The sequence below is a fragment of the Salvelinus namaycush genome, chromosome 34, assembly GCF_016432855.1.
Source record: "Salvelinus namaycush isolate Seneca chromosome 34, SaNama_1.0, whole genome shotgun sequence".
In the NCBI taxonomy this organism is placed as follows: Eukaryota; Metazoa; Chordata; class Actinopteri; order Salmoniformes; family Salmonidae; genus Salvelinus; species Salvelinus namaycush.
In genome coordinates, this window is record NC_052340.1 from 33,651,255 (window position 1) to 33,668,249 (window position 16,995).

At 41.8% G+C, this 16,995-nt stretch overlaps 1 protein-coding gene and 1 pseudogene across 1 annotated transcript; both read left to right on the top strand.

Annotated features, from left to right (window-relative positions):
* The first annotated feature begins 2,516 nt into the window (after nt 1-2,516).
* Nucleotides 2,517-3,467, top strand: LOC120028492 (olfactory receptor 52J3-like). The gene has a single exon (XM_038973694.1). It carries the CDS (start codon nt 2,517-2,519, stop codon nt 3,465-3,467), a length of 951 nt encoding a protein of 316 aa, XP_038829622.1.
* Nucleotides 3,468-3,701: 234 nt separating this feature from the next.
* On the top strand, nt 3,702-12,010 carry LOC120028493 (annotated as a pseudogene).
* Nucleotides 12,011-16,995: the final 4,985 nt, after the last annotated feature.

Consider the following 16,995-nt stretch of genomic DNA (forward strand, 5'->3'; position numbering starts at 1 on the left):
TATACACTTTGTGGTTCGAGCCCTGAATGCTGATATACCATCGGCTGAAGGTCGTGTTATATCAAACCGTATACCATGGGTGTGACAAAATATTTATTCTTACTGCTCTGATTACGTTGGTAACCAGTTTATAATAGCAACAAGGCACCTTGGGGGTTTGTGGTATATTGCCAATCAAATAAAATGTTATTGGTCACATACACGTGTTTAGCAGATGTTATTGCAGGTGTAGCGAAATGCAATATACCACGGCTAAGGGCTGTATCCAGACACTCCGTGTTGAGTCGTGTATTAGAACCGTGATATATTGGCCATACACCACACCCCTTCTGGCCTTATTGCTGAAATATACCATAGCTTCAAATCATTCATCAAACTATCATTTCAACCTCATGGACCGGCAGTCCCTGAATCCCCAGCCCCATCTCCCAGTTTACCAAACAAAGTGACTGGCTGTTGAAATTAGAGATTGTGCTTTTAAGTTGTATCCCTTCACCTTATCTTTATTTACATCTCAAGGTTTCTTGGTATTTTTTGTTTGTATTTTTATTTAAAAATGTTCAGCTTTAGAAAGCATTTAGACATGTTTCCAGAGGGGAAACTTACAAAGTTAAACAATAAGGTAAAATATGGGAGGGAACACTTAAAAAATATATAATATATCCAATCTGTGATTGGTACATCCATTTTTGGACTTTAACTTAATTAATAATACCCATTGGTTCTTGAAAAATACAGTATAATTCTAAATGCCTCATTATCTTAGTTCAAGTGTCGTACCAACATCAGGACCCACTCATGGTTAAAACTATAATTTTGATATCAGGGATGGTCAGTTCTTGCATCTATAGCTCTGTCTATAAATTTGAGAAAGGTTACAGTGATCCAGCCCCTTTTTTAGCTCAGTTGGTAAAGCATGGTGTTTGTAACGGCAGCATAGTGGGTTTGATTCCCAGGACCACTCATACATAAAATGTATGCAAGTATGACTATAAGTGGCTTTGGATAACAGCATCTGCAAGTTGTCTGTTTACCAAAACAGTGGTGAGTTGTCACTTTGTTATTTTTTGAGCTGCAGATTGCCCCTTAAAAGTAAATAGTATAAATACTATTTTCTGCCCTTGATTTGTATAGCACAAGGAGTAATTTTGCTTGTATTTTTCCCCAGAACATTTTTATTTAATATTTGATTGTTTTCTAAATGTACAATTTATTTTCTACTTTGGACTCAATTCAATCTGTAAAGCTGAAACGTAACAGATTCTGTGATATAAATGTAAAAGTACATTTCCAATACAGCCGTCACACTGTATGCAGGCAGCGTTTACTGTTAATATGTGCTGATGTTGTGATTTTACAATAAAGTCTTTTCATAGGTCATTACTGTATTCAGAAATAAAGTGACATTTTATTGGTGTTAACGTTTAAAATATACATTAATACTGTCTTGTATGTACAGAATGTGTTCATAGATCACATAGCCAATGTTATACCTACACTAATTTACCACAACATCATCATGTATTTAGATACAGTAATTAATACATCTGTCACGGCCGTTTAAAGGAGTGGACCAAGGTGCAGCGCGATTGGAATACATCTTTTAATTCAACGAAGAACACTTAACAAACTAACAAAATAACAAACTAACAAACGAACCGTCACAGGCAACTAAACATGGACAACTACCCACCAAACCAACATGGAAAATGGCAACCTAAATAGGCTCCCCAATCAGAGACAACGATAAATAGCTGTCTCTGATTGGGAACCCACTCAGGCCACCATAAACCTACAACCCCTAGGCAATACAAAATCCCCATAGATAACAAAAAACCCTAGACAATACAAAAACTAAACAAACCACCCCTTGTCACACCCTGACCTAACCAAATAATAAAGAAAGCAAATATAACTAAAGTCAGGGCGTGACAACATCAACATGCAATCATCCCAACAACCAATGACTTAGTCTTGAGTTACGTCAGAATGTGTGAGTGGTTCTCTGGGATTACAATCACATGAATCTGTTTCCTTTAAATAACTCACTACTGCACAACGAGTTAGGGCAATATTTCTGCTAGTGCCGCAGCTCTGTCCAAACTAGTTCAGAAAGATTGGCAACATAGTAGCAGGGTATTGTTTTCTCTTAGACAACATGTGACAGAGAGATAAACCCTCAGGTAAGCTATACCACTCATCTGAATAACATTCCGTATACTTACATACACATTGCTTTAAATGCAGAGTACATGTTAAAATAAAGACAATATATGTTTACAATTATAAACGACAATATGATTACATTTCAATTCCCCATCTACAGTGACTGAATATAACCAATCTGAAAATTCAGTAAATATGTTAATAAGAACTTTACATTAAGCTAGACTGGAGCTAACTAGCTTTAGATACATTTTTGCTAGTATTGAGTCAGATTTGCATACCAATGAGTTTAATAGTACTTTAAAATGTGTACATTAGATTTGCTTTTCTTCCTTTACAGGTATTTGATGATGTCGGTCCAGACTCTTAATCAGACATTCAGTTACCACTTGCAGATTGCCAGTTTTGACATCCCTACCCCATTGACCTACCCTGTGTTCATCATGGGTCTCCTGCTCTATCTGTTCTCTATTTTCTGTAACCTGACCATCATGCTGTTGATCATCACACAGCGGACTCTCCACAAGCCCATGTTTTACATCCTCTTCAGTCTCCCCCTGAATGACCTGCTAGGAATCAGCTCTATGCTACCCAGGGTGTTGTCAGACATCGTGATGCAGACTCACTCTGTGTACTACCCCACATGTGTTTTTCAAGCTTTTCTTTGCCACATGTACGGGGGTGCTGTGCTTTTTGTACTTGCAGCGATGTCAATTGATAGATATTTTGCCATTTGCAAACCACTGCAATACCCCTCGATCATGACACCTTTTACACTATGTGTCATTATATCAGCTGCTTGGGGCCTGGACATGGCCATGATATTGACCCTGTTTGCTCTTCAGTCCCGAGTTAAGAGGTGCAAGGCTTACATACTAAATATCTACTGTGACAACCCCTCTCTACTTCGCCTCTCATGTGGAGAAGATCTCACAACTAACAACATTTATGGTTTGGCTATGACAGCGGTTATGCAGATTATCAGTGTTGGTATTCAGCTATTTTCCTACATTAACATTCTTGTAATATGCATAATTAATCGACAATCTGACACCAAGAGCAAGGCTGTAAACACCTGTGTTGCTCAGCTAGTGACATTTCTCCTTTTTGAATTGACTTCCACCTTTGTAATACTGTCATATCGCTTTCAGAACATACCTCCTAATGCACAGAAACTGTGCGGTATGATGATCTACCTGCTCCTACCAATTATTAATCCAATTATATATGGGATGAAAACAAAGGACATCAGAACAGCATTTTTCATGGTCGTGAGGAAGAAAAAGATAGCGTTCAAGTGAACATTTCATGAATGTCAGCTCCACACTGGTTTCCTGTGTGTCTTAGGGCTCATGTGTATATCTCCGCTAATCAAATGGAAAATGAATCTGTTTTGGGGCAACATCGACATACTCTGCTGATGTAGTGTAGGCCGATCAATACCCTGTCATAGTAAAATACCGAACATCTGTTTAATACCTTTCTTCCTTGACTTGTTTTGAGAATACTATTCAATCGCATTGTGTAAACTGGACATGTTAGGCAGTGGCCTTTTTAAAGGTTTGTTTTACTCATATATTTTATGAGATATTTTAATCTATGCATAAAGTTGTTTCATATAAATTGATATATTGCAAGGTGACCTCAGCGTGGAAAATTCTGTCATGTGAATGAGTAGTCCTGCAATTTCCCAAGCCACCCAGACTGAACTACTTGGTGCTGTATTATATTGTTCAATCAGCCAATCAACCCTATGACATATTATCAATAAGTGTCATTAGGAATGTGAATGTGATTACAAATTATTAAATTGAAAATGACCTGCTTCAGTCTATGAAAGCCTCTTTTGTCATTGGACTCGAGCAGACTATGAGACAGCTGTATGTGTAATTGGTAATCTTACCCAGTCCCAATGATTTAACTAAGGCCTTTAGACGGCTTTATGGTTTACACAGTCCCAATGACGTAAAGGCCCAGTGGAGTCAAAAATGTGATTTTTCTGTGTTTTATATATATTTCCACACTTAATACTATGAAATTGTGAAAATAAGACAATGCCCTTTTAGTGTAAGAGCTATTTCAAAACATTTCAGCCTGTTTTGGTGGAATGGCTTTTTGGTCACCAGGCAGTAAATTCGTTAATAGACCAATAAGAAATAGTTCCAAACATCTCTGCCAATAACAGCTAATATTCCATTTTTCCCTCCCCACTAAGAAGACTCAGTCCTAGCAAAATTCTTGATTGAGAAATTGCTCTTTGCAATTTTTGTTTCTTTTTGACCATTTTAATTGAAAACAAACACAACATGGTATTTAATTGTTACCCATGTATGATTTGATATTGAGATAAAAACAACTGCATTGGACCTTTAAGTAAGGCATTTGGAAGGCCTTGTGGTTGTGTACTATTCGGTTAGGAGGTGTGACTGTTAGGGGGCAGGTGTGACTACAGCTGTACTCCACACCCGGAACTGCAGAACCATGGAAACCCAAGGAGACTTCCTTTTGTCTCTGTCACAGTTTACCTGTCTTCCGGGGCTGTATCTATAATCACCACAGAACTTTGAGCTTAGACAGTCTGAGCTTGGTCTACCGATATGCATACTGGTTTCACTCACATTGGGCTGTTTTAAAGGGATAGTTCAGACAAACTTCAAGTGTACAGATAACTGGCTAGTATATAGATTATGAAAGTCAGCAACCGAAAACTGGCTTAGTTTACCTACTCACAACATATCATTATCATCATTGAATGCCAAACAATGGGAGGGGTAGCACCAGTGCTTGACTTGGACTGAAATAGGTTCCGGTACTCATTTTGGGTGCCGGTACTGTTAATATTTAGGTGCAGGAACTCCACAATACTTTTGAGCTAATATTCTATAAAAGGAACAAGAGATCAAGCAGTAGACCATGTGTGGCACTAACATAAAACTGCAAAAAATGTTGGAAAGAAAGGAACTTTATGTCCTGAGTACAAAGTGTTATGTTTGGGGACAATTCAACACTTCACTAAGTACCACTCTTCGTATTTTCAAGCATGGTGGTGGCTGCATCATGTTTAGGGTATGCTTGTCATCAGCAAGGACTAAGGAGTTTTTTTATGATAAAAATAAACTGATTAGAGCTAAACACAGGCAAAATCCTAGAGGAAAACCTGGTTCAGTCTGCTTTCCAACAGACACTGGGAAATTCACCTTTCAGCAGGACAATAACCTAAAACACAAGGCTAAATATAAACTGGAGCTGCTTACCAAGAGGACAATGAATGTTCATGAGTGGCCTAGTTACAGTTTTGACTTAAATCGTCTTGAAAATCTATGGCAAGACATGAAAATGGCTGTCTAGCAAGGATCAACAACCAACTTAAAAAAGTTGGTTGAATTTAAAAAAGATGAATGGGCAAATATTGTACAATCCTGGTGTGTATAGACTTACCCAGAAAGGTGCCAAAGCAATAAGACCCAAGGGGGTGTGGTATATGGCCAATATACCATGGCCAAAGCTTGTTCTTAGGCATGTGCCTGGACACAGCCCTTAGCTGTGGTATACTGGCTATATATCACAAACCCCTGAGCTGCCTTATCGCTATTATAAACTGATTACCGACGTAATTAGAGCAGTAAAAATAATGTTTTGTCATACCAGTGGTATATGGTCTGATATACCACGTCTGTCAGCCAATCAGCATTCAGGATTCAAACCACCCAGTTTATAAGATGTCTTGACTTGACTTTATAAGATGTCTTGAATACTTATGTAATCATGATATAGTAGTGTTTTATATTTCTTTAATTATTTACAATTTTTTCCATTTTTCTTCCACTTTGACATTACAGAGAATTTTGTGTAAATCGTTGACAAAAAATGTACAGTTAAATCCATTTGAATCCCATCTTGTAATACAACAACAATTGGAAAAAGTCAATGGGCGTAAATACTTTCTGGAGTCACTGTTAATATTGGAATACAGTTGTTTTAAAATGTTATCATCAACTAGATCAGGGTTCCCCAAACTCGGTCCTGAGTGCTACAGCTTTCTTCTCTCAGCTGGTGGTGAGCATCCTGGCTCAGAATAGGTCTATCTCCTACCCTGTATGCTACCCCTGGGCTCTGCTCATCCACCTGTACGGAGCTGGCTCCTTCACTATCCTGACTGCCATGGCTTATGACAGGTATATCGCTATCTGCTGTCCAAGAAAGCGAAGGTAACCTGCCTAAATGACTACCGCCCCGTAGCACTCATGTCTTTAGCCATGAAGTGCTTTGAAAGGCTGGTCATTACTAGCCTCGAGCTAGGGCCATCTCCCGGCTAGCCAAAGAGGTCGACCAGCCAATTCTTGGGCTACAATACCTCTTTTGCCAAATGGCCTAGACCCTTTAATGCCGAAACGGAGCCCCGCCGATCCATCATGACTGGTCTGCCGACGTAACCGTCCGAGGTGGTTTTAACAGGCTCTTTTGTTGCGACGTCACCGGATGCCCATCTGCTAGCCCTTGCCCGCTAGCTGTCTGCATCGCCGTGTCTCCAGCTCGCCCAGCGTAGCAGCGACTACTGAATTGGCTTCCTGACTCATCTAGTGCTTCTCATTGGACCCTATGATCACTTGGCTACACATGCCTCTCCCTAATGTCAATATGCCTTGTCTATTGCTATTTTGGTTAGTAATTATTGTCTTATTTTACTGTAGAGCCCCCAGCCCTGCCCAATATGCCTTAGATAGACCTTTTGTTTCACCCCCCACACATGCGGTGACCTCGCCTCACCTGGTGCCCCTAGAGACAAATCCTCTCTCATCGCCACTCAATGCTTAGGTTTAGCTCCACTGTACTCACATCCTATCATACGCTTGTCTGTACATTATGCCTTGAATCAATTCTTCCGCGCCCAGAAATCTGCTCCTTTTACTCTCTGTTCCGAAAGCACTAGACAACCAGTTCTTATAGCCTTTAGCCGTACCCTTATCCTACTGCTCCTCTGTTCCTCTGGTGATGTAGAGGTTAACCAAGGCCCGGCAGCCCCCAGCACCACTCTCATTCCCCAGGCGCTCTCATTTGTTGACTTCTGTAATGTTTGTTTTATTCACTGCTTTAGCACACTCCGCCAACCCTGATGTCCTAGCCATGTCTGAATTATGGCTTAGGAAGGCCACCAAAAATCCTTAAATTTCCATCCCTAACTATAACATCTTCCGACAAGATACAACTGCCAAAAGGGGTGGAGTTAGCGTGCAGAGTTCTATCATACTATCCAGGTCTGTGCTCAAACAATTTGAGCTTCTACTTTTAAAAATCCAACTTTCCAGAAACAAGTCTCTCACCGTTGCCGCTTTTTATAGACCCCTTCAGCCCACAGCTGTGCCCTGGACACCATATGTGAATTGACTGCCCCCATCTATCTTCAGAGTTCAAACTGTTAGGTGACCTAAACTGGGATATGCTTAACACCCCGGCCGTCCTACAATCTAAACTAGATGCCCTCAATCTCACACAAATTATTAAGGAATCTACCAGGTACAACTATAAATCCATAACCATGGGCACCCTCTTAGATATAATCCTGACCAACTTGCCCTCTAAATACACCTCTGCTGTCTTCAACCAGGATCTCAGTGATCACTGCCTTATTGCCTGCGTGCGTAATGGGTCCGCGGTCAAACGACCACCCCTCATCACTGTCAAATGCTCCCTAAAACACTTCAGCAAGCAGGCCTTTCTAATCGACCTGGTCCGGGTATCCTAGAAGGATATTGACCTCATCCTGTCAGTAGAAGATGCCTGGTTGCTCTTTAAAAGGGCTTTCCTCGCCATCTTAAATAAGCAAGCCCCATTCAACAAATGTAGAACTAAGAACAGATATAGCCCTTGATTCACCCCAGACTTGGCTGCCCTTGACCAGCAACAAAATATCCTCTGGCTTTCTGCATTAGCATCGAATAGCCCCCGCAATATGCAACTTTTCAGGGAAGTCAGGAACCAATATACTCAGTCAGTTAGGAAAGCTAAGGCTAGCTTTTTCAAGAATAAGAGCACCTCCTCCCAGCTGACCACTGCCCTGAGGCTAGGAAACGCTATCACCAACGATAAATCTACGATAATCGATAATTTCAATAAGTATTTTTCTACGGCTGGCCATGATTTCCACCTGGCTACCCCTACCCCAGCCAACAGCTCAGCACCACCTGCAGCACCTTGCCCAAGCCCCCCCCCCCCCCCCCCCCCCCCCCACGCTTCTCCTTCACCCACATCCAGACAGATGATGTTCTGAATAAGCTGCAAAATCTGGATCCCTACAAATCAGCTGGGCTAGACAATCTGGACCCTCTCTTTCTAAAATTATCCACCAAAATTGTTGCAACCCCTACTACTAGCCTGTTCAAACTCTCTTTCGTATCGTCTGAGATCCCCAAAGATTGGAAAGCTGCCGCGATCATCCCCCTCTTCAAAGGGGGAGACATTCTAGACCCAAACTGTTAAAGACCTATATCCATCCTACCCTGCCTTTCTAAGGTCTTCGAAAGCCAAGTTAACAAACAGATCACCGACCATTTTGAATCCCACCGTACCTTCTCCACTATGCAATCTGGTTTCCGAGCGGGAGATGGGTGCACCTCAGCCACATTCAAGGGCCAAAACGATATCATAACCGCCATCGATAGAGACAGTACTGCGCAGCCGTCTTCATCGACCAGGCCAAGGCTTTCGACTCTGTCAATCACCACATTCTTATCGGCAGACTAAGCCTTGGATTCTCAAATGATTGCATCGCCTGGTTCAACAACTACTTCTCAGATAGAGTTCAGTGTGTCAAATCGGAGGGCCTGTTATCCTGACCTCTGGCAGTCTCTATGGGGGTGCCACAGGGTTAATTTCTTGGGCCGACTCTTTTCTCTGTATATATCAATGATGTCGCTCTTGCTGCTGGTGATTCTCTGATCCACCTCTACGCAAACGACACCATTCTGTATACTTCTGGCCCTTCTTTGGACACTATGCTAACAAACCTCCAAACAAGCTTCAATGCCATACAACTCTCCTTCTGTGGCCTCCAACTGCTTTTAAATGCTAGAAAAACTAAATGCATGCTCTTCAACCGATTGTTGCCCTCAACCGCCTGCCCGACTAGCATCACTACTCTGGACGGTTCTGACTTAGAATAAGTGGACAACTACAAATACCTAGGTGTTTGGTTAGACTGTAAACTCTCCTTCCAGACTCACATTAATAAAGCATCTCTAATCCAAAAAGATAAATCTAGAAACGGCTTCCTATTTCGTAACAAAGCATCCTTCACTCATGCTGCCAAACATACCCTTGTGAAACTGATTATCCTACCGATCCTCGACTTCGGCGATGTCATTTACAAAATAGCCTCCAACACTCTACTCAGCAAACTGGATGTAGTCCATCACAGTGCCATCTATTTTGTCACCAAAGCCCCATATACTACCCACCACTGTGACCTGTATGCTCTCGTTGGCTGGCCCTCACTACATATTCGTCATCAAACCCACTGGCTCCAAGTCATTTTTAAGTCTTTGCTAGGTAAAGCCCCGCCTTATCTCAGCTCACTGGTCACCATAGCAACACCCACCCGTAGGACGCGCTCCAGCAGGTATATGTCACTGGTCTTCCCCAAAGCCAACACTTCCTTTGGCCGCCTTTCCTTCCAGTTCTCTGCTGCCAATTACTGGAACGAATTGCAAAACTCACTGAAGCTGGAGTCTTATATCTCCCTCTCTAACTTTAAGCATCAGCTGTCAGAGCAGCTTACCGATCCCTGTACCTGTACACAGCCAATCTGTAAATAGCACGCCCAACTACCTCATCCCCATATTGTTATTTATCCTCTTGCTCTTTTGCACTCCAGTATCTCTACTTGCACATCATTATCTGCTCATCTATCACTCCAGTGTTAATGCTAAATTGAAATTATTTCACCTCTATGGCCTATTTATTGCCTTACCTCCCTACTCTTCTACATTTGCACACATTGTACATATATTTTTCTATTGCATTATTGACTGTACATTTGTTTATGTGTAACTCTGTGTTGTTGGTTTTGTCGCACTGCTTTGCTTTATCTTGGCCAGGTCGCAGTTGTAAATGAGAACTTGTTCTCAACTGGCCTACCTGGTTAAATAAAGGTGAAATAAAAAAATATATATAAAACATCAACACCATCATCCCTGAAACCCTAGACCCACTCCAATTCTCATACCGCCCCAACAGATCCACAGATAATGCAATTTCAATCGCACTCCACACTGCCCTTTCCCACCTGGACAAAAGGAACACCTATTTGAGAATGCTGTTCATTGATTACAGCTCAGCGGTCAACACCATAGTGCCCACAAAGCCCACAACACATCTGTAAGCTGATCCTCAACACTGGAGCCCCTCAGGGGTGCGTGCTTAGTCCCTCCTGTACTCCCTGTTCACCCATGACTGCGTGGCCAAACACGACTCCAACACCATCCTTAAGTTTGCTGACAATACAACAGTGGTAGGCCTGATCACCGACAATGATGAAACAGACTATAGGGAGGAGGTCAGAGACCTGGTAGTGTGATGCCAGGACAACAACCTCTCCCTCAATGCGGGCAAGACAAAGGAGCTGATTGTGGACTACAGGAAAAGGAGGGCCGAACAGGCCCCCATTGACATCGACGGGGCTGTAGTGGAGCGGGTCGAGACTTTCAAATCACCAATGAACTATCATGGTCCAAACACACCAAGACTATCGTGAAGACGGCACGACAACACCTTTTCCTCCTCAGGAGACAGAGATCCTCAAAAAGTTCTGCAGCTGCACTATCGAGAGCATCCTGACCAGTTGCATCACCGCCTGGTACGGCAACTGCTTGGCATCCGACCTTAAGGCACTACAGAGGGTAGTGTGTATGGCCCAGTACATCACTGGGGCCAAGCTTCCTGACATCCAGGACCTATATACTAGGCGGTGTCAAAGGAAGGCCCAAAATATTGTCAAAGACTCCAGTCACCCAAGTCATAGACTGTTCTCTCTGCTACCACACAGCAAGCGGTACCGGAGCGTCAAGTCTAGGTCCAAAAGGCTCCTTAACAGCTTCTACCCCCAAGCTATAAGACTGCTGAACAATTTATCAAATGGCCTCCCGGACTATTTACATTGACACCACCCCCTTTGTTTTTACACTGCTGCTACTCGCTATTTATTATCTATGCATAACCCATAACCCTTACCCCTACCTACATGTACAAATGACCTCGACTGTACCCCCCACATTGACTCGGTACTGCCGGATTTTGATTTGATTTGATTAGTAGTTGTTTATACGTGTGTCATCACAAATGAGCCTCACCAATGACGGATTGTTACAAAACATATCCACTATTGTCTTTCTGCAGATTTTGAAGTGAGTGACCAGACCCAGCAGGACCACAGTCAATGTTTTGACCAGTGGCTCTTGGTCATTACACAGTGAAGACACACATATAAACAACTGCTATGGGTTGTTTATAACAGCTGTCTTTCAGGATGTAACATTGATAGTGGTTATATTTACATATATCTAGATCCTGCTCACCTGTGTTATGAATAAGTCGACTGATGCACGGAGCAAGGCCATTCAGACATGTGGTACACATCTTGTAGTGTTGGTATTCTTAGAGTTCAACGCCTGCTTTAGCCCTGATAGCTCATCGATTTTAGCAATCAGCTCCATCTCTGAGAAGGGCTTTTGGAGTGTCAGTAATGGTGTTCCCACGCGTTCTGAATCCCCTCATATATGGTCTAAAAACAAAAGAAATTCAACAAATTGTTCTGGGTTTCTGCAAACGAAGGGTATCTTCAGTTAAATGAGAAGAAATACTGCACATGAATCTGATAATACATGTCATGGGCTTTAGGGACAATTTTTAAGGCCTTCCAAAATAAAATAAAGATACGCTCCTTTGTAAATCAAATGGATTATGTTGAAGAGGCTTCTATTAAAGAACACCCTCTGTGTTCTGTTAGACAGGTAACTCTCGATCCGCAATATACCAGGGGATGTAAAGCCATAACGCATTTGTTTTTCAAGCATTATGACCGATGTCAAAAGCCGCACTGAAGTCGTAACAAAACAGCTCCCACAATCTTCTTATTATCAATTTCTCTCAGCCAATTATCAATTTGTGTAAGTGCCGTACTGTACATGTTGAAAGCCCTTCCCTGTTTGCTGAAAGTCTGTTGTTAGCCATTTCATTTGGAATTTTAGGACCCCTTAATAAGGTATCAAAAACGATGACAAAATGATTTGATGAAACATTGAATTTGTACTTGCTGCTATTAGCCATTAGAAATGCATTCAATAACAGCTTCATATACTGAACAAAATATAAACGCAACATGCAAAGTGTTGGTTCCATGTTTCATGAGCTGAAATAAAAGATGCAAGAAATGTTCCATACGCACCAAAAGCTTATTTCTTTCAAATTTATTTATAGCCCTGTTAGTGAGTATTTTTCCTTTGCCAAAATAATCCATCCATTGCGTGGGGACAATAAAGGGACACTCTAAAATGTGTAGTTTTATCACACAACACAATGTTTTAAGGGAGCATGCAATTAGCCTGCTGACTACAGAAATGTCCACCAGAGCTCTTACCAATTAAATGAATGTTAATTTCTCTACCATAAGCCGCCTCTAACATAATTTTTGAGAATTTGTTAGTACGTCCAACCGGCCTCACAACCGCAGACCATGTGTAACCACGCCAGCCCAGGACCTCCACATCCAGCTTCTTCACCTGCGGGATCGTCTGAGATCAGCCACCCGGACAGCTTATGAAACTGTGGGTTTGCACAACTGAATAATTTCTGCACAAACTGTCAGAAACCATCTCAGGGAAGCTCATCGGCGTGCTCGTCATCCTCACCAGGGTCTTGACCTGACTGTAGTTTGGCGTCGTATGCGACTTCAGTGGGCAAATGCTCATCTTCGATGGCCACTGGCATGCTGGAGAAGTGTGCTCTTCACGGATGAATCCCGGTTTTAACTGTACCAGGCAGATGGCAGACAGTGTGTATGGCGTTGTGTGTGCGAGCGGTTTGCTGATATTAGCGTTGTGAACAGAGTTCCCCATGGTAGTGGTGGGGTTATGGTATGGGCAGGCATAAGCTACTGACAACTAACACAATTGCATTTTAATCGATGGCAGTTTGAATGCACAGAGATACCGTGACGAGATCCTGAGGCCCATTGTCATGCCATTCATCCACCACCAACTCATGTTTCAACATGATAATGCACGGCCTGGCACAGCCCAATGTCACAAGGATCTGTACACCATTTCTGGAAGCTGAAAATGTCCCAGTTCTTCCATGGCCTGCATACTCACCAGACATGCCACCCATCGAGCATGTTTGGGATGCTCTGGATCGACGTGTATGACAGCTGACACATTTTTCTGGGGATTTTTTATTTTGCTAATTTGATTACCACGGGGCCGTGGACATCGACTGTAGGGGTTTACTAAGGGTTGGCGGATTGGTCGGCAGTTTGAGCCAGTAAAGTGTGCTTTGCTATTCTATTCGACTTTTCGGAATTCAAAATTATAGTGATTGTCTTTCATCATTTTGTCAGTTATGCGTGGATGTGTATGTTCAGAATTTGTTGTTAGCATGTCATTCCTAAATTTGCTAATCTTGCCGACGAAAAAATAATTAAAGTAGTTGGGAATATCAGTTGGTGTGTGATGAATGAGTCATCTGATTCAATGGAGGATGGAGCTGTGTTTGCCTTTTTGCCCAAAATGTCATTTAAGGTGCTCCAAAGCTTTTTACTATTAATCCTTTAAATCATTTATCTTTGTTTCATAGTACAGTTTCTTCTTCTTTTTGTTCAGTATAATAACGATTTCTCAGTTAACATTGTTTGCCAATCGGCTATGCAGCCAGACTTATTTGCCATTCCTTTTGCCTCATCCCTCTCATCTGTACCATCCACAGAGATTGAACAGTTTTTACAGTCATGTTCTTATTGGATGCATGCTTATTAGTAACTGGAATAAGCAATTTCATAAATGTGCAGTGTCTGGTTCCTCCTCATTACACACCACAGACCAGGAAATGTTCTTCATATCTTCAACATAGGAACCACTACAAAACCTCTTGTATGACCTCTTATATCAAGGCACAAGGCGAGACCCAAATGCAGACACAGGAGGCAAATGGTTGGAGTCTTACAATGTTTATTAATCCAAAGGGGTAGGCAAGAGAAGTGTCGAGGACAGGCAAAAAGTTCAAAACCAGATCAGAGTCCAGGAGGTACAGAATGGCAGACAGGCTCGTGGTCAAGGCAGGCAGAATGTGCAGGCAGGCGGGTACAAAGGCCAAAAACAGGCAATGGTCAAAACCGGGAGGACCAGAAAAAGGAGAATGTAAAAAGCAGGAGAACGGGAAAAACACTGGTTGACTTGGAAACATACAAGACAAACTGGCACAGAGAGACAGGAAACACAGGGATAAATACACTGGGGAAAATAAGCGACACCTGGATGGGGTGGAGACTATCACAAGGACAGGTGAAACAGATCAGGGCGTGACACTTATACACTATATTATGCCCAGCCTTTGGAACTTTGGTTTTCCCAGGTATGGCTACTATTTTATGATCACTACATCCGATGGATGCTTTAGAGCAGATTTCTGCAGCATTAGTGAAAGATGTGATCAATACATGTGGATGATTTCATTCCTCTGCTGTTTGTAAATACCTTGGTACAGTAGGTTGACTGAGAACCTGAACCAGGTTCAGGTTCTCAGTCACTTATTACAGTTTGAACATTTTTCTTGAGTGGGCAGCTTGATGAAAGCCAATCAATATTAATGCCACCCTGAAAATATACCTCATTATCAAGCATTTCACACATATTATCCAGATTCAGACTTTTAGCACTTGATGGTCTATAGCAGCTTCCCACCAGAATGGGCTTTAGGTGACGCAGGTGACGCTTTAGCCACATTACTTCAACAGCCTTTGACCTGAGATCCTATTTAAGTTTCACAGAAATATGAAAATAAACCGCAACACCATCCCATTGACATTTCTGTCTTTTCTATAGATGTTGTAACCATGTATTGCTAGCACTGTATCATCAAAGGTATTATCTAAGTGAGTTTATAAACTGGGTGGTTAGAGCCCTGAATGCTGATTGGCTGAAAGCCATGGTATATCAGACCGTATACTTCGGGTATGACCCAAAAATATTTTTTACTGCTCTAATTACGTTGGTAACCAGTTTATAATAGCAATAAGGCACCTCAGGGGTTTGTGATATGCGTTGTGCATAAGAACAGCCCTTAGCCGTGGCATATTGGCCATATACCACACCTCATCGGGCCTTATTGCTTAATTTAGATAGTCAGTATATGAATGTTATCTTTTAGTAGCAAGTTATCGATTTCATGAACTTTGTTTATGTAGGCCATTTTTTTTTCAATTTTCTGGGATTCTTCTTTTTTTTATTGCTTTAATGGGAGGATTTTCAGAGGTAGGCATTACAGTGATATTTGTGCTTGAGCTGATGTGAACTGCACACATAGTGAACTGCATAGAGTGGGCTTCCTAATAGGGCAAACAGCCTCTGTGCAAACCCATATGCACACACAATGTCCCAATGCCCCATATTGACTAAGCGAAGAAAAAAACAACGATATTTTTGAAAAAGTATTGAAAATAAAATACATAAATATCTTATTTACATAAATATTCACACCCCTTCTAAAAAACTTTGTAGATGCACCTTAGGCAGTGATTACAGCTGTACGTTGTTCTGGGTAAGTCTCTAAGAGCTTTCCACACCTGGATTGCGCAACATCATTCCCATTATTCTTCTCAGAATTCTTCAAGCTCTGTCAAATTGGTTGTTGATCATTGCTAGACAACCATTTTCAGGTCTTAGAATTTCAGGCCATAGAATTTCAAGTAGATTTAAGTTAAACCTGTAACTCGGCCACTCAGGAACATTAATTGCCTTCTTGGTAAGCAACTCCAGTGTAGATTTGGCCTTGTTTTAGGTTATTGTCCTGCTGAAAGGTGAATTCATCTCTCAATGTCTTGTGGAAAGCAGACTGAACCAGGTTTTCCTCTAGGATTTTGCCTGTGCTTAGCTCCATGCCATTTCTTTTTTATCCTAAAAATCTCTCCAGTCGTTAATGATTACAAGCATACTCATAACATGATGCAGCTACCATTATGCTTGAAAATATGGAGAGTGGTACCTTTATTTAACCAGGTAAGCTGGTTGAGAACAAGTTCTCATTTACAACTGCAACCTGGCCAAGATAAAGCAAAGCAGTGCGACACAAACAACAACACAGAGTTACACATGGAATAAACAAGCGTACAGTCAATAACACAATAGAAAAAAAGAAAGTCTATATACAGTGTGTGCAAATGGCATGAGGAGGTAAGGCAATAAATAGGCCATAGTAGCGAAGTAATTACAATTTAGCAGATTAACACTGGAGTGATAGATGATGATGTGCAAGTAGTGATACTGGTGTGCAAAAGAGCAGAAAAGTAAATAAAAAACAATATGGGGATGAGGTAGGTAGATTGGGTGGGCTATTTACAGATGGACTATGTACAGCTGCAGCGATCGGTTAGCTGCTCATATAGCTGATGTTTAAAGTTAGTGAGGGAAATGTAAGTCTCCAGCTTCAGCGATTTTTGAAATTCGTTCCAGTCACCGGCAGCAGAGCACTGGAAGGAAAGGCGGCCAAATGAGTTGTTGGCTCTGGGGATGACCAGTGAGATATACCTGCTGGAGCGCGTGCTACGGGTGGGTGTTGTTATCGTGA

What these genes read in the sequence shown, in the direction of transcription:
- LOC120028492 (XM_038973694.1), top strand. Translation starts at nt 2,517, where the DNA reads ATGTCGGTCCAGACTCTTAATCAGACATTCAGTTACCACTTGCAGATT.